Raw genomic sequence first — 25,742 nt, 5'->3', positions numbered from 1 at the left:
AGATTCTCCGAGCTGGATACTATTGGATGACCATGGAAAGTGATTGCTGCAAATATGTGCAAATCAATGCCAAATCCACAGTGATCTACTCAAGGTTCCACCGAGTGAGCTTAATGCTATGAGCTCACCATGGCTTTTTGTTACCTGGGGCATGGACGTCATTGGACCCATCGAACCCTCAGCCTCAAATGGGCATCGATTCATTTTAGTCGCCATCGACTACTTCACTAAATGGAAGAAACATCACATAAGTCAGTGACAAAGAAAGTGGTAGCCGATTTCGTGCGAAACAATATCATATGCCGATTTGGCATACCCGAGTCCATTGTAACTGACAATGGGGACAATTTGAATAGCCATCTGATAAAGGATATCTGTGAGCAATTCAAGATCACTCACCGAAACTTGACAGCCTACCGGCCACAAATGAACGGAGTCGTAGAAGCAGCCAACAAGAATATCAAGAGGATATTAAGGAAAATGATAGACAATTACAAAGGTTGGCACGAGAAATTTCCTTGTGCTTTACTGGGATACCGTACCACGACCATAACTTCAACAGGAGCAACTTCATACCTACCGGTCTATGGTACTGAAGCAGTTATACCTGCCGAGGTTGAGGTACCTTCCTTAAGGATCATCCAAGAAGCAAAATTGGACAATGTTGAATGGGTCCGAGCTCGATATGAGCAACTGGCTTTAATTGATGAGAAAAGGATGGCTGTCGTATGCCACGATCAACTATACCGACAAAGGACGGCAAGAACCTTCAACAAACGAGTCAGGACTCGACTTTTCCAAATTGAGCAGATGGTGCTCAAAAGAATTTTCCCGTATCAAGATGAATACAAAGAGAAATTCATTCCCAACTGGCAAGGTCCTTATGTGGTCCGTAAAGTACTCTCCGGAGGAGCAGTAGTACTGGCAGAGATAGATGGGTAGATGGTGCTTAAAAGAATTTGAATGCCACAAGGGCAAATATCTAGCCACGAGGGCTCTAAGGATTTGAACGCCACAAGGGTAAATATCTAGCCACGAGGGCTATAAGGATTTGAATGCCATAAGGGAAAATATCTAGCCACAAGGGCTACAAAAGGATGAAAAAACCATGAGGGCAAACCCTAGCCATGAGGGCTCACAAAGGACAAAAGCCGTAAATGGCAAAATCTCCGGTCGATGGGGTCGTAGTAAAACAACATGGCATACCTGCCCATGAGGGTTACAGCTGGCATAAAGGACGAAAGAAAGACGATTCAGCCGAAGGGGCCATATCTGTCATTCGCATTATTTCTTCTTTTTTGCCATGGGGGCCATTGCATATCTATTTTCCTGCTGCCAAGAGGGCCATCATTTCTTCTTATTTTTCATGAGGGCCATTGCATATCTATTTTTCTGCTACTTAGAGGGTCATCATTTCTTCTTATTTGCCATGAGGGCCATTGCATGTCTATTTTCCTATTGCCGAAAGGGCCATCACTTCTTCTTGATTGCCATGAGGGCCATTGCATGTCAATTTTTCTGTTACCGAGCGGCCCATCACTTCTTCTTTCTTGCCATTAGGGCCATTGCATACCTATTTTCCTACTGCCGAGAGGGCCATTCATACAAACATGCCAAGAAGGCCATTCATACGAACTGCCGAGAGGACCATTCATACAAACTGCCGAGAGGGCCGTTCATACGAACTGCCAAGAGGGCCATTCATGTAAACATGCCAAGAGGGCCATTCATGCGAAATGCCGAGAGGGTTATTCATACAAACATGCCAAGAGGGCCATTCATACGAACTGCCAAAAGGGCCATTCATACAAGTATACAAATATAATCAAGATAGTAAAGCGATGTAAATCCGGTCAGGTGGCCGCAGTATTATCTCCAAGAGGTAAAGCGATGTAAATCCGGTCAGGTGGCCGCAGTATTCGCTCCAAAGATCAAGACGATGTAAATCCGGTCGGATGGCCGCAGTGTTCGTCATCAAAACCAACCAATGTGACTCAGCAGGTGGAAGCTGATTTATAGCTGCCAGACTAAGCAGGCTGATCAAATCAGATCTAGATAGATGCAGAGCAAACGTGGAACCTTTTCTTACGCAGCGGGTCGAGATAGAGTGCCCATGAGAGTCAAGCTCTCCAGCTAGGACTTGGAAGATCGCTCCTCTCCACTCAGCCACACAAGAATGCTTATTTGCTAATGTGCTTTGTTTGTTGCTATTATTTCGCAACCGGTCGGAAGCACATCGACACACACACAAAGGCATTCCCGCATAAAGGATATCTTTTTCCACTGATCGAGTCAAACTACAAGTGACTTAATTCCCAAAACTAGGGATATGTAGCGGACTCAATACTAGAGTCGATCAGTCACACTCCTACCAATCACACCGGACTTCCCCGTTTGATAACCATGAGATCTGAGAATTTGTTATATTTTGCATCCACAAATCATCAATCGAGTCAAACTACAAATGTCCTGAATTCTCATGAAACCTGAGATATGTAGAAAACCCAAAAAACCATGTTCCAACCATGTATTTTGAAAAATGCATAAAAATGAGAGGTAGTATGAGTTGGGTCAGTAAAAAATCAGGTTTAGTCAAATTTCGTTTCTCCGGGATGGCAAAGAACACCGAAGGGGCAGCTGTTGACACCTAATTTTTAATCTCTCATAATTTATTTTAATTATCCAGAGTCTTTGGATATCAAACAGAGTGAAACGTATATTTTTCAGAAGTCAAAATAATTTTATAAAATTATTTGGATAATATTTTACCATTCTTAATTGGTAAAATAATTCCTATAATATTATAAGTTATTTAGAAATTAATTTACACATTTATTGCAACAATTATGATATTTGCTAAATTAACTAAGAGAAAAGCAATTTACAACTACTATTTAATTGTTTAAATTATTAAATTGTCAATTAGCAAGTATTTTACTCTGTTTAATTCAAGGAATTTGGCTAATTAAATGAATTAATCATTTCTACCCCTCAGTTCTTATTTTTTGTATTGGTACGATTTATTAGAATTAATCATAATTAATCAAATGTTTAATTGTGATTAAATTCCATAAATTTGTTTACCACATGTCTAATGTTGGTTGCTTTTGAAATAATCAATTGTTAGCAGGTTATGGCCATATTTGAAATAGCCAATCTCATGGCTTAATCCAATTAAGGTCACTTTTGTAAAATTAGTTTCTAATTAGCAAATTCATTTTTTTATGTGGTCCCAATTTAAATGTTCAATTAATGGACATTATCTAAATTCGGTTATTTGTTAATAAGTGCATTTGTCCCTCTCGATACACATATGTATACAGATATACAAATGTGTATACATATACACATATGTATATCAGATATATATATGCACCAAGTGGGCTGACCCTTTATTTCTTTTCGAAATTGGTTGAGTCCAGCCCAAAATAGGGCCAAACCTGACCCAATTAACAAAACATATATACTCCCTCCTTCAGCCAAACAAGCCCCTTAGGGGTTATTTGTTTTTTATCAAGGGTTCCGTTGAAACCCTAGGCTCTGCCACGAGGCGAAATGCCTCTCTCTTGCCTCACCTTGCCATTTCCAGCAAGTTTGCAGGCGTACCTCGCCTTTACTAGGTCTGGTATCACAAGATCAAGCCATGCATTTACTGTTTCGCCACTTTCTCAACAAACACAGTATATCTCTCGTCTTCTTATACTTTTTTTTTTTTGATAATTAGGGTTAACGAGTACAAATCCCTTAATGGGATTTGTCTCAAGGTGATTTTAAAATCTCGAATATCATTGGCTGGTCCATAACCAAGGAGATCCGTTGGGGCCTTGCTTAAATCTGCCCCTTCATGTTTTGTATTGCTTTAATCTTGGCCTTTGAATGTTGAGGAACTGGAGACTATTACTGTGCTGAGTTCAGTCCCACATTGAATTTTCTAGGGTTTGGGTTCAATTTGGGGTTTTATATAAAGAACCCCTAACTCACATTTGAGACAGTCTTTGAATTAGATATACATAGATATTCACTCAAAAACTCGATTTCTTTTAAGTTTTGGCAAAATTTGCTTTGAAACTTCAGTTTTCGAGTTAAGTTAAATTTTAAATATTTTTTTTCTTTGCCAAGTGGTTGAGTCATGGTTTGGGGAGCAAAAAAGTGGGTCTTCAAGTTCAAATCTCTATCGAGGCTGCACCAAAAAGAGGTAAACCCCTTTCCTTAGTTATTTTATTCGTTTAAATTGCTGTTTATGCTATGTGTTTTGTCTTGTATTAGTAGTAAGCATGATTAGGATAATTATGTCATTTTAATCATGATTAGGATTAAGTTATGTTATTTGTTTAGATAGAATTATAGTAATGAGCATGATTAATGGATAAACGTTAGTATGTTTATGTTGCTTAGTTGGGGTTGTTGTTCAGATGTTGTGTAATGAGCATGATTAGGGTAAATACATGTTAATATGATTGTGCTATTTGATTAGAGTTACAGAATGCTATTAATAAACTTGATTATGGAATTTTTAGCATGCTATTCAGTCAAATTTGTTACTGGATGCCTATTTGAGCAGGCTGTTTGTTGGTCGGTTGCCCTATATATGATTAAAAGTATTTGTTAGTCTCTATTAGCATAGTTGATTCTCTGATAATAGTGTTTGAGCATGTTTAAGTGTGTTATGGGACTAGGTCTCTGTTAGTATAACGGTAACTAAAAAATGATGTTTATCTTAGAGTATTTGAGCACTGCTTGTATGTCATTGTTGTTAAACCTTGCTATTAACTTGCACTTATGTTTGCTTGAAATTATCCAGACCTGAACTGTGCTTATTTAACTAAAATGGCATTTAGCTTGATTTAGTAAGTTGAACAGACCATTTGTTTGCTTCCTCTAATGTTCTTGACCAACCTATGAAGTACTTGCAAATGATTTATTATTAGTATAGTTGGTATGGTCCTATAAACCCCAGGATGTGCTTAATAAGGTTAAAGAGCACTTTGGATTTAGTTTTAGTATCTTTAAACATATGTGTAGTACCCTGGTTGAATCACGTAGAGCTATTGAGGCTCACTATTGATAAAAAAAAAATGATAATTGCATGCTGAAATGATCATTCTCTGTTAAGTTTAAGCCTGTTTTCATTCATTATTATCACTTAAGAGCATCATATGAATCAGGTAAGTGCACATCCCTATGTAATACTTGTCTAATTGAAAAAAATAGTAATATTGTCATGTTCCATTAAGAAACCATGCTTTGTTCATATCTTTTAAGTGGTCATACGGGAATAAAAAATGTCAACATGTATGTTTATATGTTTAAGAGATTTAAATGTTATGCCTAATGTTTGGTTTGCCTGTGTCTATGTCAAATGCTCATGCCATGTTAGTGGTAAGAGTGCATATCTACCTTTCTCTTTGTGTGTTGTTGAGTTAGGACTGAGTATGAATACTGGATAACATGTATAGTTTGAGGTTTGGTATATGATTTTAAGCACTGGGAAGTTTGACTTGAAGGAGGTTGGCACTTAGCACATGAATGACTATGAGTGTGATTTACCTAGGGCTAAGAAAGGGATGATGGGCTTAGAGTTTCTAGCTAACTCAGCTTAATCTCTCTATTCTAGGCTGCTGGGGTGTGACTACCCAACCGGAGGGCCATGACAGGTACCCGGAGCTAACTCACCGGGCACCTCTCGTCATACTTCCACAATCATATCTAGGTGAGTCACATGGCCTACTCATAATCTCTATGCATGAATAATACACATTCCATCGGGCTATGGAACTTTTATAACAACGTCAACAACTTTGCCCATATATATATACGCAAGCCGACAAGGCTATCAAAATGATATACAAAATATGAGCCGACAAGGCTAAGAGACATCTAGCTATACACAACTGTCTACGAGCCTCTAGAAAGAGTATGTAACATCATAAAGACGGGACAGGGCCCCGCCATGCCTATATATGTACACAAAAGAATAGTACCAACAGCTGCAGCTCCGAATCAAATGGAGCTCCTCTAAGCAGTCTTTGGATAAGCAGCCTAAGGTTCAATTCTATCTCCCTATCCACCTGCGGGCATGACGCAGCGTCCACAAACAAAAGGACGTCAGTACGAATAATGTACTGAGTATGTAAGGCATAAGCAGTAACATAATAATAGCATGAAGGATAACATGAGATCGAAGAGCCATGAGATAGGAGAACCATATGTATCTCTTGAGACGTTCATCATATTTACTTACCCTTTTTCTAATGGAAACCTTCCATACATATGCATACATATATAGTAGTACCATACCTAACCATGTAGGTTCGGTGTCATACATACCCGGCCATATCAAGGCTCGGTGTTATCCGTACCCAGCTGTAGTGGTGTGCGCGCAGAGAATATCATACCCAGCCATACAAGCTCGGTATTACATAATGGCCAAACATATACACATAGGATTACATAAGCATCGTCAACATCATCGTCATCAATATATCTTTCTTTAGAGGTTCAACTATCGCAGGATGAGGTCAACGATATCATGAGAGTATCAAGACTTATGAGCTTTAGCACTTCTAGAAATGGAGGCGTTATGGTAGACATTATGGATTTCACATATGTGTATACAACAATAGAATCATGCCTTAAGAAAGAAGGGTTAGGCTTACATACCTTTACGTCTTCTTAACTACTTAATGTTCTTCTCTAAAGTCCGGAAGAATCTACATTTAAGAGGATTCATACCAAGGTTAGGTCTTAAAGGTACTCTTAAGTTCAAACTAGTATAATTCATGAGCTATCGAAAATTGGGCAGCATTTCCCCTATTTCATTGACTCTCCACCATTTTACAAAACAACTCCCAAACAACCATAGCAACATCCACAACATTATAATCAAGTAGTTATATTCCATCAAGTCTCAAAATTCATCTCATAATCAATTTATATCAATAACTTCACATCAACCCTTTGTACACTTGTACGCAATACTTCCTTGTCATCATTATTACCCTTCATAACAAGATTACACTCATAACATTCTAACAATGATAACTCAAGTTAATTTACTACTCAAAATATCATTAAATCTATATTTGAACTTCATCTTCCACTTTCTGCCCTCACTCAAGTTGTTCAACCACCAAGCATGCTTAATAACATGAAATAGACATGAAAACTAACCTTTTATCATATAGGAATGAGCTTTGGATCAAGTTACCAACTTGAATGAAATCCCAACTTCAACACCAAAGAAATTCTTGGATCCTACAAACCCAAAGCATTTCACACTTGAATCCCTCGACTTTGCTATTTGATCTTTGATCTCTCTTGGGTTTGGTTGGGTTTACTTAGGAGAGGGTTCTAAAGCTTTTAAGAGTTTGGGAAAAGTGGGAATGAAATAAATGAACAAGGGTCGGTCATATATAACTAAAAAGAAATCTGGCCCGAACCGGATCTACGGCCAATTATGCGGGCCGTACAAATTATACGATCCGTATAAATGGACCGTACAATCCCGCCAGAGGTTCACCCTTTTTTGGAATTGATTTACGGTGGAGGTCAGCCAATTATACGGAACGTAGAAATTATACGGTCCGTATATCCGACCGTATAATCCACTTTTCCCCGAAACTTATTCTCGTCGACAGTATTCGAGACCAATTGAGCATTTAAACGAAACATATGGAAGCAAATAAAGCCACACAAAGAAGTTCATAAGATTATGCTATGCGAGTTCCTAAGCATAACTAAACATTTGAAACATAAATGTGCCAGTTGGATTAAACCATTGCCCCATAATCATTAATAATAATATTCTTCCCCGCAGGGGTATAAAAGATAAAGTAAAGACAGCGCATAAAAATAAATCAGCAGAAATGTCCTCCAGTAGTGGATGATGAAGCCCGATCTCTATCAGTCCTTGCTGTCTTTGCTTTCCGGAGGGTAGTCTAGATGTGAAGATGGGCTGACGTCAAAGTCGCCTCCATAAGGAACCCTTTCTGTGTGAAGGTCAGTGGAGCAACATCGTCTAGAATCTTCTTCATTTGATCATCTAGCTCAACCAAACAATCTTTGGTAAGCCCTAACTCATGCCACAGACTCTCTATGACGGCCTTATCATGCTCAATTTTTTCCAAATACTTAGCATCCCTGTTATTAGCTCTCCTTTGTATCAAATAGGCTCGGATCTCGGCTTGCGAATCCTTGTCTTGGACATAGCTATAGAGAATAGGCCTAGGAGGAAGTGTGCCTTTCAAGTCGGCCCTTCACCAATCCTTATATTCTACAACACAACCCGGACGAAACCTATCTTCGGCTAAAGTGTCGGGATCCCAAATCATGCAACCCTTCCATTCTCGGACACAATCTAACGCCCTCGGTGGTCTATCAATGTCGTAGTCGATGATGAAATCTCCCATGCCACCAATCTGGGATACGACTTGGATTCTCCCAAATTGTCTCAGAACCCGGGCAGGAGCATAAGGGCGAATCCCTCTAATTCCCATAAACGGAAAAATTGGACACTTTCTTCCTTTGACTACAACCTCAGTGGATACGAAGTGATGGAAAATCCATTGACTGCTTTCTTCCTTCAATCTGGAGAAAGTGAATGTCCAACTTTGTCTGTTTTGTTCTCCGAAGTTCGGGCGGAAATCCCGGAGATTATCCCTTTCAGCCGGCTTACTCAGGTGTTGTTCACCCCTAACCTTGACCATATGTTTGAGGACCCACAATTGCAGGAGCAAATAACAACCTTGGAAATATTTGTAATGATGGGGCCATGGACCCAATTGGCGTAGTTTAGAGAGAGCATCCTACAAATTTAGGAGTAGGTGGGTTTTTCCAGGATCAAGGCATTTTGGTTGGGTTTCTTTCTTCTTTTCAACCCCGAGCCTACGCTAGTTAACAAATCCCTAAACTCCTCCAGTGTTGGTGTCATTTCGATGTCATCCCCAAATTTGAAAACCATTGGTCTCTATCCCAGAATCCGGTAATTACTTCTATCAACTCCTTGCAGCCGGTCATAGTCAAGATGGATGTCAAATTTCCTGAATGACATGAGATTTCTCTTTTCTCTTCCTGGACATTTGGCCCCACCAAATCCTGGCAAACTCAGGTGTAGTCAGGACCATATCAAAATTCAAATTGATCGACATCTATAAAACAAAACCCAAGGTTAATCCCCCCCCCCCCCCCCCCCCAGTCAATGGTTTCATTCATAGGCACATTTAAACGTTTTCAGATAGCACATAATATGATATGCGATGTTTTTCAGGTCAGAGACCGTACTTGACAGGGGGTAGTCTTCTTGTCGGGTTTAGATACGTCTAAAATATCCAAACCACCAAGTCTACTTCTCATTTGAATTTGGCTTAGCTCTATCTTAGGCTTATGCAAGAGTGGGTTTTTTCAAATTTACCTTGGACCCGAGCGTACTACTCGTGGTGAACAGTTGTCGGCCGTTGGGTGACCGCACACCAACTTAACGTTCAACATGTTCTAAATAAAAGGGTGTTTCGATTTTTTTTAGTGAAGGCTGGACCGCGATCTCGCGTGTCCCCTTTGAAACCATGCTTTTTGCCAGGAGTGGCAGGGTTTATGATATGATATGAATGACAGTTCAAAATTGCGAAAATTAAACACATAGGCAAATAAATACAGTTAAGATCATATTATATTGAAACTCTTATGGTTAGAACCTAGAAAGATCCCCAGTGGAGTCGCCATCTGTTACGGTTCGCTTTTACGCGGGTTAGGCATAAAAGTTACTATGAGGTTGTTGGTGCTCTAATTGGATTTTTATATTTTTTAGATTCGCCACCTAATTTATTATGAAAAACTAGAAAAATCGGGTTAAAGATTTTTCAAAGAAGGTAAAAAAATTTTGGACCAAAGTTCGAGGTAAGGGTTCTAGTGATCCCCTAGGGAAGGTTTTACGCACCCTAGTATTAAAGATCCATAGTACGATTGACCTACGAGCTTCAATGTGCGATTAATGTATTTATTTGCAAAAGAGTGTTTTAATTTTCCTCAAAATGTCATTCCTTTTCATATCATAACATGGTTCCAAGAAAAAATTTGGCAAAAATTCCCCTCCTAAAAGGGTTTTGGTTTTAAAATCCACGCAAGTGTTCAACTCACTTTGTTGCCGGACTAGGACACACCCGGGATTTCTCTCAAGTAGAGTCGCTACTATTCTAGTCCTAACAAAATGGATTTAGTACTTACGGGTTTTATTATACATATTTATAGAAAATATGGAGGGTATATATATATATATATATGTTAGGAAATACAACCCTTTTAAGCCCAATTTTATTATTGAAGCCTATAAAGTCAAATTATATTCCAAACGCAAAGTCCTCAATCTTAGTCTAAATAGTTTTTTATCATTTCAGTCCCTTTTGTTTTGGGGCTATCAAGCCCAAACCAATCACAATCTCATCAGATGTTTTGTTAAGTCCAAAGCCTATTTCCACTTTTAACAATGTATGCAAATTCTCTTATTTCAACAGGTTGAGTCCAAATTTTTTTAAAAATGCTCTTTGAGTGTTGTAAAAAGACTGTTTCCAACCAGTTTCCAGAATGTTAAATAGTTTGCCCTTTTCCAAATCATGGATGATAGCTCAGAAATTCATTTCATTCTAGTCATCTTTAAAGAAAAACATTAAACGTTGCTCCATTTAAAAAAAAAAAAAAAAAACATAACCAAAATTCCATTTTTCTTTTGCCAAAGTCGTGTCATTTAAAGTAATTTAAGAACTCAAAATCAAACCAAGTTCCAGTTTTATGCAAAATTAATCATTAACCGAGTTTTGAAAAAAAAAAAGTTTTTGGCGATCTCTTAAAAATACTAGGTGTTCTACCTAAGTTCTAGCATGCACAAGGGTTCCATTATTCACATATTCAGTACATATACAATATATGCATGTCAAATATATAAATGGAGAAGGGAGGAAAGTGAATCTTTTAACTGATGGGCCTACCCAAGCCCATCAATACGATTTTCACCCATTGGCTGGGCCTTCAAGACATATCAGCTTCTTTTTTTCTTTTTTCTTTTTTTCACGGACTTGATCAATGAGGATATTGGGCCTTTGGCCTAACGAATTTACACAGTAGGAGTGTCCCCAAGCAATGGGATTTTCATGCAAGCAAAGAGATAAGGGACGTAAATTAGAAAGCATCTAAAAATGTTCTTGAATAAAGGAATACATAGCATACCAAGTTGCTAAAATAAATCTTTCACCGTGCTCGAAAGAGAATTCAGATAGGAAAATATATACTCCCTCTGTTTCAATTTATATGAACCTATTTCCTTTTTAGTCCGTGCCAAAATGAATGACCTCTTTCCTAATTTGGAAACAAATTCACTTTATGAATGATTTACAGCCACACAAATATTCAAAACTTATTTTGAACCACAAGTTTCAAAAGTCTTCCCTTTTTCTTAAATGTCGTGTCTAGTCAAATGGGTTCACATAAATTGAAACGGAGGAAAGATATTAATTCTTATGGACTGAGGCAGGAAAAAAAAACAAATCTAATATACAAAGTTATGGGCCTGACATTACCTAGCCCACGTGAATTGTAATAACACAAACAAAGCCCAAATACACAAACAGGATAGGGTAGATCACAAGATTATTTGTCCCAAGAGTAAGATATGCATATTTTCCTATTTAATATACCACAAATATACACAACCATAGGGATGCTAAAATAGCACAAAAAAGGAAAACTTCCACTTTCTTAATCCTAATGCCACACAAGATCCAAGGAATTTCTATGAACCCCAGGCCTGGTAGGCATCAGGAAAAGCTAAAGCTTAATCCTCAAGTGCTAACTTGCCTCTCTATTTATGTGCTAAACTTAGTGATATACAAGAGAATGAATGTTTGCGTACACAGATATACAAGGCTAAGATCAATTTGTAATCACAATTAACTGGGCTGATAAGGCCCTAAGGCTAAATTTCTACCCAACAGCCCAACTGAATTTAAAAAGAATAAAAGGAAAGAGGAAGAAAGAAAGATAAAGATCTAGGCTTCACTCAGAAAATGAGCAGCAAAAGCAAACCAGTAAAGTTCTCTATATGGAGATTAACAATGAAGGAAAACCAAGTCCAAATTTATATTCACAAGTACAGACAGCATTCAGCAGCAAGTCATGAATTTCAAGGATAATCACTTGATCCCACATAACCAAGCAGTATTCATCCCACATTCTCCTCAGAAAAAAAAAAAAAAAAGCCTACATCCCCTTCTATAGCTACTGTTTTAGGACAGCCAAAGCCTTTCCAAAGAGCATTTCTCATTTTTTCTTTTCAGCAGGAAGAAGTCATCAAGATATATTGTTACCCTCTACTTTAAAATCTAGACAAGTGAACCTTCAAAACAGAAATTCCTCCACAATTAAAACATGACCACAGACCAGTAAGAAGAGACATGATCAAGTAAAATCACATATAGAATTGGCTCATTTGGACAGACCCTAGACATACAAAACTTTAATGACTAAGCATAATACATATCACATGGAATTCACATAGTTTAGACCCTTAAATCATAAGAGATAAAGTTAGACTCTTGGGACTCAAATAGTTAAGTGGTTCAAGGGGACCAATATAAGACCTTCAAAGCACCATGTCTTCTTAAAACAAATTATAGTAAAGCCTGATCAACCCAAAGAATGAAGTGGTAAAAATGCCTCTTTCCAGCAAATTTTTAAAGACTCAAGTTAAAAGAATGACAGGAAAGTTGTGCCACACAGAGGACTGCAGTAGGCAAATTATTGCACTTACCAAAATAAAAAGGACCAAAGGGCAAGCATGCCAACAAATTTGAGAACAAGTAATGTATAATGCAATCTAAGCTAATCTTATCCATGGATAGACTTCCAAAAAAAAAAAACTTGTTTTAAATAACCTCAAAGATAGCAGACTTGTCCATTTAGTTACTTTACAAAAAAAAAAAAAAAAAAAAAAAAGAGACAAAGACAAACAGCTTGAAATCATACAGAAGCAAACTGGATCAAGAAAGCAAACTGGATCAAGACAGAATAGTGAACTCCCTACAAATTGATATACTTAGTAGGGTTAAGGTCAAGTTGCATTACAGGTGAACTTATTTAGCCAAGAAACAACTTTTCATCCCATATTCATTCAAAACACACTTATTTTTTCCTTCCTCTCTTTTAAAGAAAAACATGGTTCAAATGAAGTCTAGGTATTTTAACAGAGTCAAAGCACAACCTGTATAACACAAGCCTTTCTTTTTGTTTTAAAAATGAGACAAACAAACAAACATGGTGGCTATAGAAGTTGCACAACACTCAAACAGTTATTTCACTACACCAAGCCATATCCAATCATAGTTCATTATAATTATCTGGTACATTCACAGATTTCCTAAGCAAGGTCTCATACTACCCTCACATAGATTCTGCCAGACTCAAAAAAAGACAATCCAAACATAAATTCTCATTAAACTAGTAAATTGAATTTAGACTGGGGGAACTGAATATTTTAGAAACGAGGGAGGGTGGGGGGGGGGGGGGGGGGATGACTATTATTGCAAGTTAATCACATAAGAATTATTGCTCAGTCTTTGTCCATACAAACCATAATATAAAAAATAAACTACTAATTCACCCTGTTGATCATTGATTCATTATTGAGAAAAAAAATTAGGCTTAGCTGAAATAGGTAATATCCATAGAGGTATTTATCAGAAATACTAGCACATTTGCAAATAGGCCATTGTGTCCAAACCCTACATCTGCATCTAACCTCCCTTTAAGCTAACGAGTTATTACTTTAAGAACATCTTTAAAATAAACAATCAAGCTTAGACTTTGTATACTTAAACACTTATGAAAGAGTCTTTTGAATTAGACATCCAACTCTACTCTAGGTGACCAGACTTTTACCAATTTCAAACCATCAAGTAAACTTCTTTCAGTTCATCCTATAGGAATCAACTAAGCATGTGTCCTTTTTTACTTAAGCATTTAGCAAGCAAACAGATCCCATTGCTAAAAAAACATACTTGACAGAGTTAAAAAGATAGACAGTTTTGCCTAGTTTCTAACATCACCTAAATCAATAAACTAAGCCTAAGTGAACCTAAAAGTAATCCTATCTAACTGGAAACCAAACAAGCATTAAACACATGACTGAATAAATAAACAAGAAAAATAACTTAACCTAAACATGATAAGCCTAAACCAAACTAAAAGATAATTATACTAACGGCTTTCATACTCATAAGCAAGCTAAATGAAAGAAATTTTACTTTTTACGAGTGCAACCTGTGATCGAGATTCAAATTTGGAGATTTTCTCCTCTAACCCAAGACTCAAGCCACAAAACCCAGCAAAACAAGAACAAAGAGAAAATTTCTCTTTTATCTTAAAATTCTTTACTTGACTCAAAAAATTCTTTAAAGACTTCAAATAATTGTTTGAAAGAAATCTTTAAGTATTTCAAGTCTGATGAGTATATCTTTTTTTTAGAATATATTCAAACTTGTTCTACAACAAAGAAATAGGGTCCTTTAAATAGAAAACCCCAAAACCTCAAAACCCTCTCCTAGACGATGTGGGATAACTCCCTTTTTTTAAGGTTTCTTCCTCACATTTGCGTTGGAGGGTTAAGATTAGAGCAAAAAACGAATGACGGGTCGGATCTTGCCCTCAAAAGTTCGATCTTATAGGTTCCTTGTGAACCAATAGCAACCTGAGATTCAAAATCACAAACGACCAAAAGGAATTAAAGATTTACAGAGTATCAACGTTCAACAAAATAAAGAAAAACATGATAATAACGATGAGATAACACCTCGTTTAGGTAGAGATAGGTGAAAATCGGAGGAGGCAATTAATGCGTTGCCCTCAAATCGACCCAACCAAGCCTGTTATAGCCTTACCAGCTTGGCATCTTTGCCAAAAATGGCGAGATGATGACAGGAAAGAGAAGGTGGCCCCGCGGTGGTTGATGGAAACCTTCCCCAAGACCTTAAGGCTCGTTTGCCAACTGAGAGAATGGGAAAGGGCTTTGCCCCTTTAGGAAATAACATTTGGGTTGGGTCTGGCCCTGTTGGGCTGGACTCAGTCCCATTTAAAAGGACGAGAGGGCCGGCCCAATGCGTGTATGTATGTATGTGTGTGTGTGTCTATATATATATATATATATATATATATATATATATATATATATATATATATATATATATATACATATATATATATATATATACATATATATACATACATACATATACGAATACATTAATATGTATACATATATGAATATATTAATACCCTAAACGTACACATATACGTATATACCATACATATGAATATATATATTAATAACCTCTACTAACGTATATATGTAGGGAACAAAGAATGCAAATTAAAGTGTGTAAAACTTTTGAAAAGACGGATTTATTGAGCAAATTAATTAAAGCCAAGCAAACAATTAATTTAAAGGAAAAATATATATTTTTTTCACAAAATATTGAACTTACAAGTCTGGCCTTAATTGAATTAAAGCATGAATTTACTATTTTCAATTGTGGCCCCATTTGGCTAACTAATTGATTATTTTAATTGTAGTCGTAATTAAACACATAATAGGCAATTTACAAATATAATCATAATTAATTTATCTAAATCAATTATAGTTAATTTGAGAATTATCCACATAAATTGATTATGTAGAGAATTAAAAAAAATTATGGTAAAAATGATTATTTATTTTAATTACTCAATTTCCTTGAATTAAAATGGGGGGTAACTATTTGCTGATTTAAATTCTGATATTTTGCATAATTAAATAAATAGTTATTTCACACTATTTTCTATTTGAAGCTAGTAAAATGCCTTATTAATTACGGTGAAATAATTTCCAAATGATTTATTATAGAAATTGTTTTACCAAACAATAAAGGTAAAATATTATCTACGTAGTCTATAAAAATCATCTTGATTTTTACTAAAAAAATGTTTATCACCCTATTTAATATTCAAGCACTTTGAGTAATTAAAATAAATTATGGGAGGTCAAAAATTAGGTGTCAACAAGGAATTAAATCGATCCCACTGAATACACAGTGTGTCCTTAAGGAAATTATTCCCCTCAATGTACCCGAGGTTGTGGAATATATCTTCCCACGATAGAATGATTTACTCACCATTGTAGTGGTACTGCAAACTCTGGCGATAACAAACTCACTCGACGGCAATATATCACACGAGAATTTTAGTGCAGGAAAAAGAAGAGAGAAGATCGTAAAAATTCGTAAGAAAAAAATCTAAGGATCAGTAGATTATTTATAGACATTGAAGCGCTAGTTCAGAAAAAGGTTTGCAACCTTTCAGAAGAGTTATGTTCGGATGGCGGGAAATTTAAATTAATCCGGGAAGGAGAATCGAGTCAGTGGGTCAAAAACTGATCCGGGTCATACTCTGGATTTTAATTAATCCAAAAAATCTGGTTATGATTTGGTTAATTAATTAATACTTACACAATTAAAAAATAAGTAAATTTGGTCCAAAAATACTATCAATCAATCAGATCATTTGAACAAATCCAAATCCAAATCCAAATCCGAAGTCGAAGCTGAGCCGAGCGACAACGACGGCGCGAGGGGAGGTCCTCTTCTCAACTCTTTATGAGCTAGAAGATGTGCTTCTCTATATAAACACAAGAACTTTCCTTTCCACGACCAATGTGGTAGAAATGCTTCATCTAAAAAGCAACAAAGGAAAAATTCAAAATTTTCATTTTTTCCTCCATTTCCCGTTCATCTAACACTTAAAACCCAACAATCCCCCACATAAATGGGGAATGACTATAATATTAAGGAATGCACGGACAAGTGTGTGATTTAAAAGTAAAGATTAATTGCATCTGGATAAGTAGGTTTCCCTTTGAACTTTCCGTAGTGAACTTACATCGGATTTACTCGGTCAATCGGTAGATATAATATCTTTGAATCTTCAAGCATTGTTGTACAGCTAGACAACATAAGTCACACAATTAACCCTTAACCATCTATGGTTCTCATGGTTGTTCGTTTCAGCCATGAACACCGCCTGGTTTCATGAGTACATAGAGAATGGGCCTTTCTTTTATTCTCCTTGAAGCGGCTTACACTTCACACTCACATAGGTGATTTCTAAACGTGTAATCCTATAGATACACTATTTGGTCATATCTTGCCAAACTTGGAAACTATTTAAAAACGTTAATGCTTTATTAACTCATTAAGAAGCCTTAACGTTTTATCCTTGTTTTTGAATATTGTCTTCATCACGAGAATAGGTTGAGTTATTTGACAATGTTGAACCGTTATTCATAACTTTGTTTGATCCCTTTGAACCTAGCTCTTGGGATCTCCAGTCTACTAAGTAGAGTTACCGCCATGATGACTTGTCCTAAGCCTTAACCCCATTCCCCTCGATGATCTTTCAACTGCCTCTCTAGTTAGGCCTTTTTTAAGTGGATCCGACACGTTATCTCTCGACTTTACGTAGTCAATAGTAATAACATCACTAGAGAGCAATTGCCTAACGGTATTGTGTCTCCATCGTATGTGACGAGATTTTCTATTATACACAACGCTCTCTGCCCTACCTATTGCCGCTTGGCTATCACAATGTATGCATATAGGTGCTATATATTAAGATTCCATTGTAGAGCGAGCGATGCATGTCTATTTGGATGATTTCCAAGAAACTGCTCCTCCACCAATTGTGAAAACATATCCACTTGTGGATTTATTTTCAGATGATCCGGCGATCCAATTTGCATTACTATATCCCTCAATTACTGCGGGATATTTATTATAATGTAAAGCATAGTTTTGGATGTGTTTTAAATACCCCAAAACTTGTTTCATTGCCATCCAATGAGTTTGATTGGGATTACTTATGAACCGACTCAGCTAACTGACAAAGACATGCTATATCTGGTCATGTACAATTCATGATATACATCAAACTTCCCAATACTCTTGCATAGTCCAATTGTGAATCACTTTCACCTTCATTCTTTTGAAGTGCAAAACTTACATCAATTGGAGTCTTTGCAATATTGAAATCCAAATACTTGAACTTGTCAAGTACCCTTTCAATATAATGAGACTATGATAATGCTAGACCTTGAGGAGTTTTATGGATCCTAATTCCTAAGATCAAATCAAAGAACTCCTAAGTCTTTCATGTCAAATTTGCTAGCAAGCATACGCTTAGTAGCATTTATGTTAGCAATATCTCTACTTATTATCAACATGTCATCAACATATAAACAAATAATGACTTCATGATTTGGAGTATTTTTAATGTAAACACATTTGTCACACTCATTGATCTTAAATCCATTTGCCAACATTGTTTGGTCAAATTTTGGATGCCATTTTTTGGGTGCTTGTTTTAGTCTATAAAGCGACTTAACAAGTTTCTACACTTTCCTTTCTTTACCAGGAACCACGAAACCCTCAGGTTGTTCCATGTAAATTTCTTCCTCCAACTCTCCATTTAAGAAAGCTGTCTCAACATTCATTTGATGGATTTCAAGATCATACACGGCCTTGCTACTAACACCCGAATGAATGTTATCCGTGTTACCGGCGAGTATGTGTCAACTAATCAAGGCCTTCTTTTGTCTATAACCTTTAACAACAATTCTTGCCTTATATTTGTCAATAGTACCATCAGCTTTCATTTTCCTTTTAAAGATCCATTTCGAACCTAAGGGTTTATTTCCGAGTGGAAGATCAACCAATTCCGATGTATGGTTGCTCAAGATTGATTCAATCTCACTATTGACTGGCTTTTTTCCAAAATGGTGAATCTGAAGAGGACATGGCTTCTTTAAATGTTTGAGGCTTATTTTCAAGTAAAAATGTGACAAAATACGGTCCAAAGGAAGTAGATGTCCTTTGACGTTTGCTGCGCCTTGGATCCTCTTTACTTGATGTATTTTCCTTTGGTTCTTCCCGAGGCCATTTAGATCTTTTGCTAGACGACTCACATTTATTTTTATACGGATAAATGTTTTCAAAGAATTCAGTATTATCTGACTCCATTACCGTATTAACATGGATGTTGGGATGTTCGGAGTTATGAACTAAAACTCGACATGCTTTATTGTTGGTAGCATATCCAATGAAAACACAATTCACAGTTTTTGGTCCTATTTACAGCTAAATATTTCAAGTTGGGTTTTCTTCCTTTCCATTTCTCATATGGAATAGATTGTGTTTTGCTGTGGGCCACTCTGTTGAGTATTCGGTTAGCTGTGAGGATAGCTTCCCCGCAAAAGCTCTGCGGAAAACCGAACTTATTAATAAAGCATTCATCATTTCCTTTAATATTCAGTTTTTCTTTTCTGCAATTCCATTGGATTGTGGTGTGTAAGGGGCAGTAGTTTGATGAATAATTTCATATTCTAAACATATCTCTGCAAAAGGAGATTCATACTCTCCACCCCTATGTGTCTTATCATTTTTATCTTTTTATTCAATTGATTTTCAACTTCATTCTTGTATTGCTTAACTGCTTCAATTGCTTCATCCTTACTATTAAGCAAATAAACATAGCAATATCGAGTGCAATCGTCAATAAAAGTTATGAAATATTTTTTCCCACCGCGAGATGGTATTGACTTCATATCACAAATATCTGTATGAATTATCTAAGAGATTGGAATTCCTCTCAATAGGCTTATAAGGATGTTTAACAAACTCAGATTCAACACATAGTTGACATTTTAATTTATTACACTTGAATTTAGGCAATACTTCTAAGTTAATCAATTTCCACAAGGTTTTGTAGTTGACGTGTCCTAAACGAACATGCCATAAATCATTTGACTCTAATAAATAAGACGAAGCTGGAATTTTATTAATACTGTCAACAACCATTACATTAAGTTTGAAAAAGGCCCTCTGTGAGGTAACCCATTCCAACATACATATCATTTTTGCTAACAACAACCTTATCAAAAACAAAATATATTTGAATCCATTCTTGACTAATAGTGAAGTTGAGACTAAGTTCTTCCTAATTAAAGGAACATGAAGAACATTGTTAAGCATTAACATCTTGCCGGAAGTCATCTTCAGGAATATCTTCCCATATCCTTCAACCTTGGCTGTTGTAGTATTTCCCATAGAAAGTTCTTCTTCGGGTCCCGCGGGAGCATACGTAGCAAATGCTTCTTTGACAGCACAAACATGTCGAGTGGCTCCAGAGTCAATCCACCACTCCCTTGGATTTCCAAATAAATTGCATTCCGTGAGCATAGCACATAGATCATCATTCTTTCTCACCATGTTTGCCTAATCTTTTTTCTTATTTTTCTTAGGGGCCCGACAATCTGGAGCCTTATGTCCAGCTTTTCCATAATTATAGCAGTTGCCTTTGAATTTTTTCTTGTTCTGCTCCTTCCTTTACCCAAAAGTCTTCTTCTTTTTCTTATTATTTGGAGCAGCATCCTCAATGATGTTTGCTCCCGAAATCGTTGAGTTTCCACATGATTTCTTTTCGACAACTTTATTATCCTCCTCGATCTTCAGACGAAACACATGATCTTCCAGTGTCATTTCTTTGCATTTGTGTTTTAAGTAGTTCTTGAAATCTCTCCATGAAGGAGGCAACTTTTCAATTACCGCAGCCACTTGAAATGCCTCATTTACTACAATACCTTCAAAGAATAAGGTCATGAATAAGGACTTGGATCTCTTGAACTTGGGTTCCAACGGTCTGACTGTCCACCATTTTATAGTCTAGAAACTTGGCAACCATAAATTTTTTCAAGCATGCGCCTTTAATTTTATACTTCTTTTCAAGTGCAATCCATAATTATTTTGAAGTCTTCGCAGTACTGTAGACGTTGTATAGGTCATCCTCTAAACCACTGAGGATGTAACCCTTGCACAAGAAATCCGAGTGCCTCAATAACCATGAAGCGCTGATTTTCTAGCATTCTTTCTTCAGGTTCAGGAGGATCTTCGTTTGTGAACTTTTCTATACCAAGAGTGGTCTACCAAAAGAACATTCTTTGCTAACACCCTTTGAAGTTAATTCCAGAAAATTTCCCTGGTTTCTCTGCCGGTGCCATTGCATGTGCAGCATTTGAAAGGCTTGACGATGCAACTGTCATCGCCGCAACAGTCTCCGTTCCAATAGAAACATTGACATCTATTTCTATTGCCATTTTTTCACTATGAATAGTTGAAAAACAATTTAATCAATGGCAAACAAAAACATAACAATAAACAGTGAAGGTTTATATGTTCAGACTGTTTCACAAGTTAACGATGAAGTCTTTATGTTCTTCAAATCGTTTCACTATTATGAACGTTAATAATCCGACGAAGTTTTTATGTTCTTCAAATCGGAATAGAAAAAATTCAAACAGAGTAGAAAACTAGAAAGGTTTTAATCTACAGATTATATGTCACGACCCATTTTGGATAAGTCGTGCGGGCACTTACCTTTCTCACCTCGGTCAGCGAACCCTCAACCCAACGATAATAAAGGTATAAATAAATAAAAGGATTAAGCGGAAGAGAATAATTCACGTAAGTCTTACGATAATAATATAGAAGAAAGTGCAGAAATAAGAAATACACCCAGGGTCTGGTCTAATCCATACAAGAGCGTCTAAATGAAAATATACAAGTCTGGAATATAATAATACATCAAATCTGTCTATGTCTCAGAATGGGATAATAAGACATAATAAGAGGAGTCTTCAAGGCAGCAAAAGTCTCATGCTCACCCTGTAGACTCGAAGCAGTCCTGATAGTGACTATCGCCCACGGAGACTAAGAAGACCCAACCGAAACTCGCACTCATAAAAGAATGCGAAAGTGCGTGTCGATACCAAACCACGGATCGGTAGTATCGTAGGCCGACTAACTATAGCTAACATAATCCAGACAATAAAGCAAGATAGGCAGATAAATCAACAAGTATAAGTCAAACATAATCGGAGCCAAGTACACGTCATACCCTAAATAGAGCATCTAAACCCAATCTGCCAAGTCTGAATATGTCCAATCCGAAACCAACATCACAAGTAAAGCACTAGATCACCACAATATAAGCCATGATGTAATGCAATGCAATGATGTATGAATGCAAATGCAATGCCTTGCAATACTGTGTACACATGTACTCCAGATGGAATACCTCCACGTCTTAGTAGCACAACCCAAGGTGACTCGTGAAGTCTAAGTGTTACTCTTCCCGGATCTTTGCCCAACAGATAGACGAGACTCCGGATCTTTGCCTACGGAGGATTTTCATCAGCACCACCCTGGGGGACCCACAGAGTCCATGCACTCACTCAATTCACGATTTCGGGACAAACATCGGATATCGGACTCTCACATCACTCTCATCCAAACCGAGCCTAGCTCATCACAGTGTTTCATCAAGTATCAACAATGTATCAACAGTATATCATGAAGGATGAGAATGCGTGCAATGTATGTGTCAATATCAATAATCAAATCAATATCACAAGTACCAAACATGGGTATGCCAACAATATCATGAAAGACTACACAAGTCATATAGAAATCTATCATTGTATCAACACTAACAAGTAAGGTACTACAATATCACAATCAGGATGGAACAACAGTTCCCAATATCTACTGTCAACACGTGGCATCAAGCCAACACAATAGAACAATCAAGTCACAACACAACGGGGTGGGTAGCCCCAATCACACAACAGGGTCCAACCCAAGGCAATATACAACCCAACTTCATACCTGAAGGTTTACATGCTTTCTCCGACAATATCATCTAAATATATGCTTCGCTACACGAAGTCTCACCAAGGGTAAGTCATAACCTACCTAGATGGCCGAACAATAATACCCCAACAATCACTCTTTAGCCTTGTGTCACGCCCCAAAACCCACCCTAGACGTGACCGGCATCCGACGTCATGAACAACATCGGAAGAACCTAAACGATACAATAATAACACTTGAACCCGCCAGGTTCAACATTCGCCTCCAACGCTTTATAAAGTAAATGTAACAAATCATGAATATATAAATTAAATTAGCGGAAGTCTTTATTCACCAAATACTTAGTCAAACGTAATAACGTGCGAGAGTTAATCAATAACTCAACAACTACCCACAAGAATGTATACTATGGAGCTTCTAAGATAATGATGAATGTCTAAATCATCGGGACGCAGACTCGAAACTAAAAGGCGAAGAGTAAATATAGAATGGTGCCCACGAACAATCATGTGGGCTCACCGAATAGTCTCGAAGCAGCCAGTTCTCTTAAGTCGTAGGCGTATCACGAACCTCGCTCCTCAATGATACCTAACATACCATCAAAAACAACAATGGTATGCACCGAGTCTCGGGTACTCGGTGAGTGTCTCGGGACAACAAATATTATAAAAATAAAATATAATAATACATAAAGAAATCGATTGAGAAGATGACATAAAAACGGTCATTCCACTTTTTGATTCTTAATATCATTTGTTAAACGTTTACAAAACCATTACTCAATATAAAACAAGTATTCGCATGTGTGTATCTTAATAAGAATTATCAAAACCGATTATAAAGTCTTTTGTCAAGTTACAACTTTCAAATATGCCTTTCAAATTGATCAATTAAGATAGTCATCAACCATTCCATAAATGAATAACAACGTCTTACATGCCCATACAAGCCCAAGAATCAATCACATCGAAGGGATGACCGTAGGGTTCCCTTGTCACAGAGCACCACACCGGATTATAAAATCCTCGGTGACCACTCATCCTCCCGAATGGCTAGGCATAAACACACCAGAATATGAAATTCCTCGGTGACCACTCATCCTCCCGAATGGCTAGGCGTAAGCACACCGGAATATGAGATCCTCGGTGACCATTCATCCTCCCGAATGGCTAGGCGTAAGCACACCGGAATATGAGATCCTCGGTGACCATTCATCCTCCCGAATGGCTAGGCATAAGCACACCGGAATATGAGATCCTCGGTGACCATTCATCCTCCCGACTGGCTAGGCATAAGCACATCGGAATATGAGATCCTCGGTGACCATTCATCCTCCCGAATGGCTAGGCATAAGCACACCGGAATATGAGATCCTCGGTGACCACTCATCCTCCCGAATGGCTAGGCATAAGCACACCGTATTATGAGATCCTCGGTGACCACTCATCCTCCCGAATGGCTAGGCATAAGCACACCAACAGAGTTCATAGCATAAAAGTCGAATTACAATTCATCTCAAGGTAGTCACATCACTATTTACCATTAAGGTTCGTTATGCCATATTGTAAAGATAAATCGTTTCAAAGAATGTCCTGAAAACGTTTCACTTCTTTAAACAAGTTTCAATTTCCACAATTCGTAATAACATACTTTTATGAGTCGACAACCTTTCAAGTAACTAGTTAAATCATCCATCAAGAGAATTCCAATATCATTACCAATCATTATCCTTCATTATTAAGCATCTCTTATAGAGGAAGACATTCATAATATCATATGCATATATAGGGTTTGTTACAATCTAGGTTTAATGTGGGTTTGTCCCCTCACACACATTAACCACCATTTAGTCATGAATTGGAGTTCAAGAACCATGAGAAGAATTACTTTCCTTTCATTCATTAAAGAATCTTCAATAAAATTAATACTTCCAACAATGGTTTCAAAAGTGATTTTAAAAGAGACATACAAATCACAACCAAAGAGTTCGTAAAAACCGATAGAAACAAAAAGATGTTCAAAAGAGGCATACAAATCACCTTTATAGTTAAAAAGGATTTTATTTTTTGAAGAGACATACATTCAAAATAAGGTTTTTAAAAGGAGACATACCTTAATTTGTTAAACGTAGTTTAACAAATCACTTTTCTAATGAAGAACACCCAAACCCTAGCTTGAATCACTTTGGAAAGAATTATGTTGCAACCTTAGGTTTTGATCACAAAATCATGTTAAGAATCATGGGTTTGATGTTAGAAAGGGAATCGAGACTTGAATTCAACCTAGAATCATGATAACACTTACCTTTTAGGGTTCTTGAGGCTTGGGACTTGTTCTTATTGACTTTAGGGTAAATTTTCGTGAATGGGGTGCTGGGGAAATAAACCCCAACCTTAAATATAACTAAAAACGCGTAAACCCGACTTTTTGACCTAAATCCGACCCATTACGCAATGGGTCCGCGATGCGGGACCATCGCGCGATGTTCTGCAGCTCAATACTCAGATTTGCGCTATTGGCCCGCGATGCGGGGCCTTCGCACGCGCCCCCACGCGCCTAAAAAGGCGGCGTGTGTCGGTTCTGCACAGTGTTCGGTAAAATGGACATAACTTCTTGTACGTAACTTCGTTTGGGCTGGGAAACCTACCGTTGGAAAGATATTTCAAATATCTACAACTTTCATTGAGGAAGTGTTTCCAAATTCGCAACACATTTTCATAAAAATCGCCTAGAAGACAGACTTACCAAAACTTAGGCGAATTTAAGAGGCCTTAAGAACTTCACTAATTGGTTTGACTTCAAAACGACCATCCTCCACCCGAATTCACCAAGAATGGATTCATATAGATAAAATATCATCTTAATACTAGATTTTTTTACATATTCACACCTAGTTCAAGTTTACGGGGTGTTACACCTTGCCCTTCCGCTGAACCTCAAGATCAAAGAAGTCTAGGCATATTCGAAATC

General features: G+C 37.1%; 1 protein-coding gene across 1 annotated transcript; it reads left to right on the top strand.

Moving 5' to 3' along the window:
• The first annotated feature begins 231 nt into the window (after positions 1–231).
• On the top strand, positions 232–942 carry LOC132048954 (uncharacterized). The gene has a single exon (XM_059439635.1). The coding sequence runs from the start codon at positions 232–234 to the stop codon at positions 940–942; it is 711 nt and encodes a 236-aa protein (XP_059295618.1).
• The last annotated feature ends 24,800 nt before the right edge of the window (positions 943–25,742 follow it).

Source organism: Lycium ferocissimum, chromosome 3, assembly GCF_029784015.1.
Source record: "Lycium ferocissimum isolate CSIRO_LF1 chromosome 3, AGI_CSIRO_Lferr_CH_V1, whole genome shotgun sequence".
In the NCBI taxonomy this organism is placed as follows: domain Eukaryota; kingdom Viridiplantae; phylum Streptophyta; class Magnoliopsida; order Solanales; family Solanaceae; genus Lycium; species Lycium ferocissimum.
Note: the sequence above shows the minus strand (reverse complement) of the source record. Positions and strands in the feature narration are given on the sequence as shown.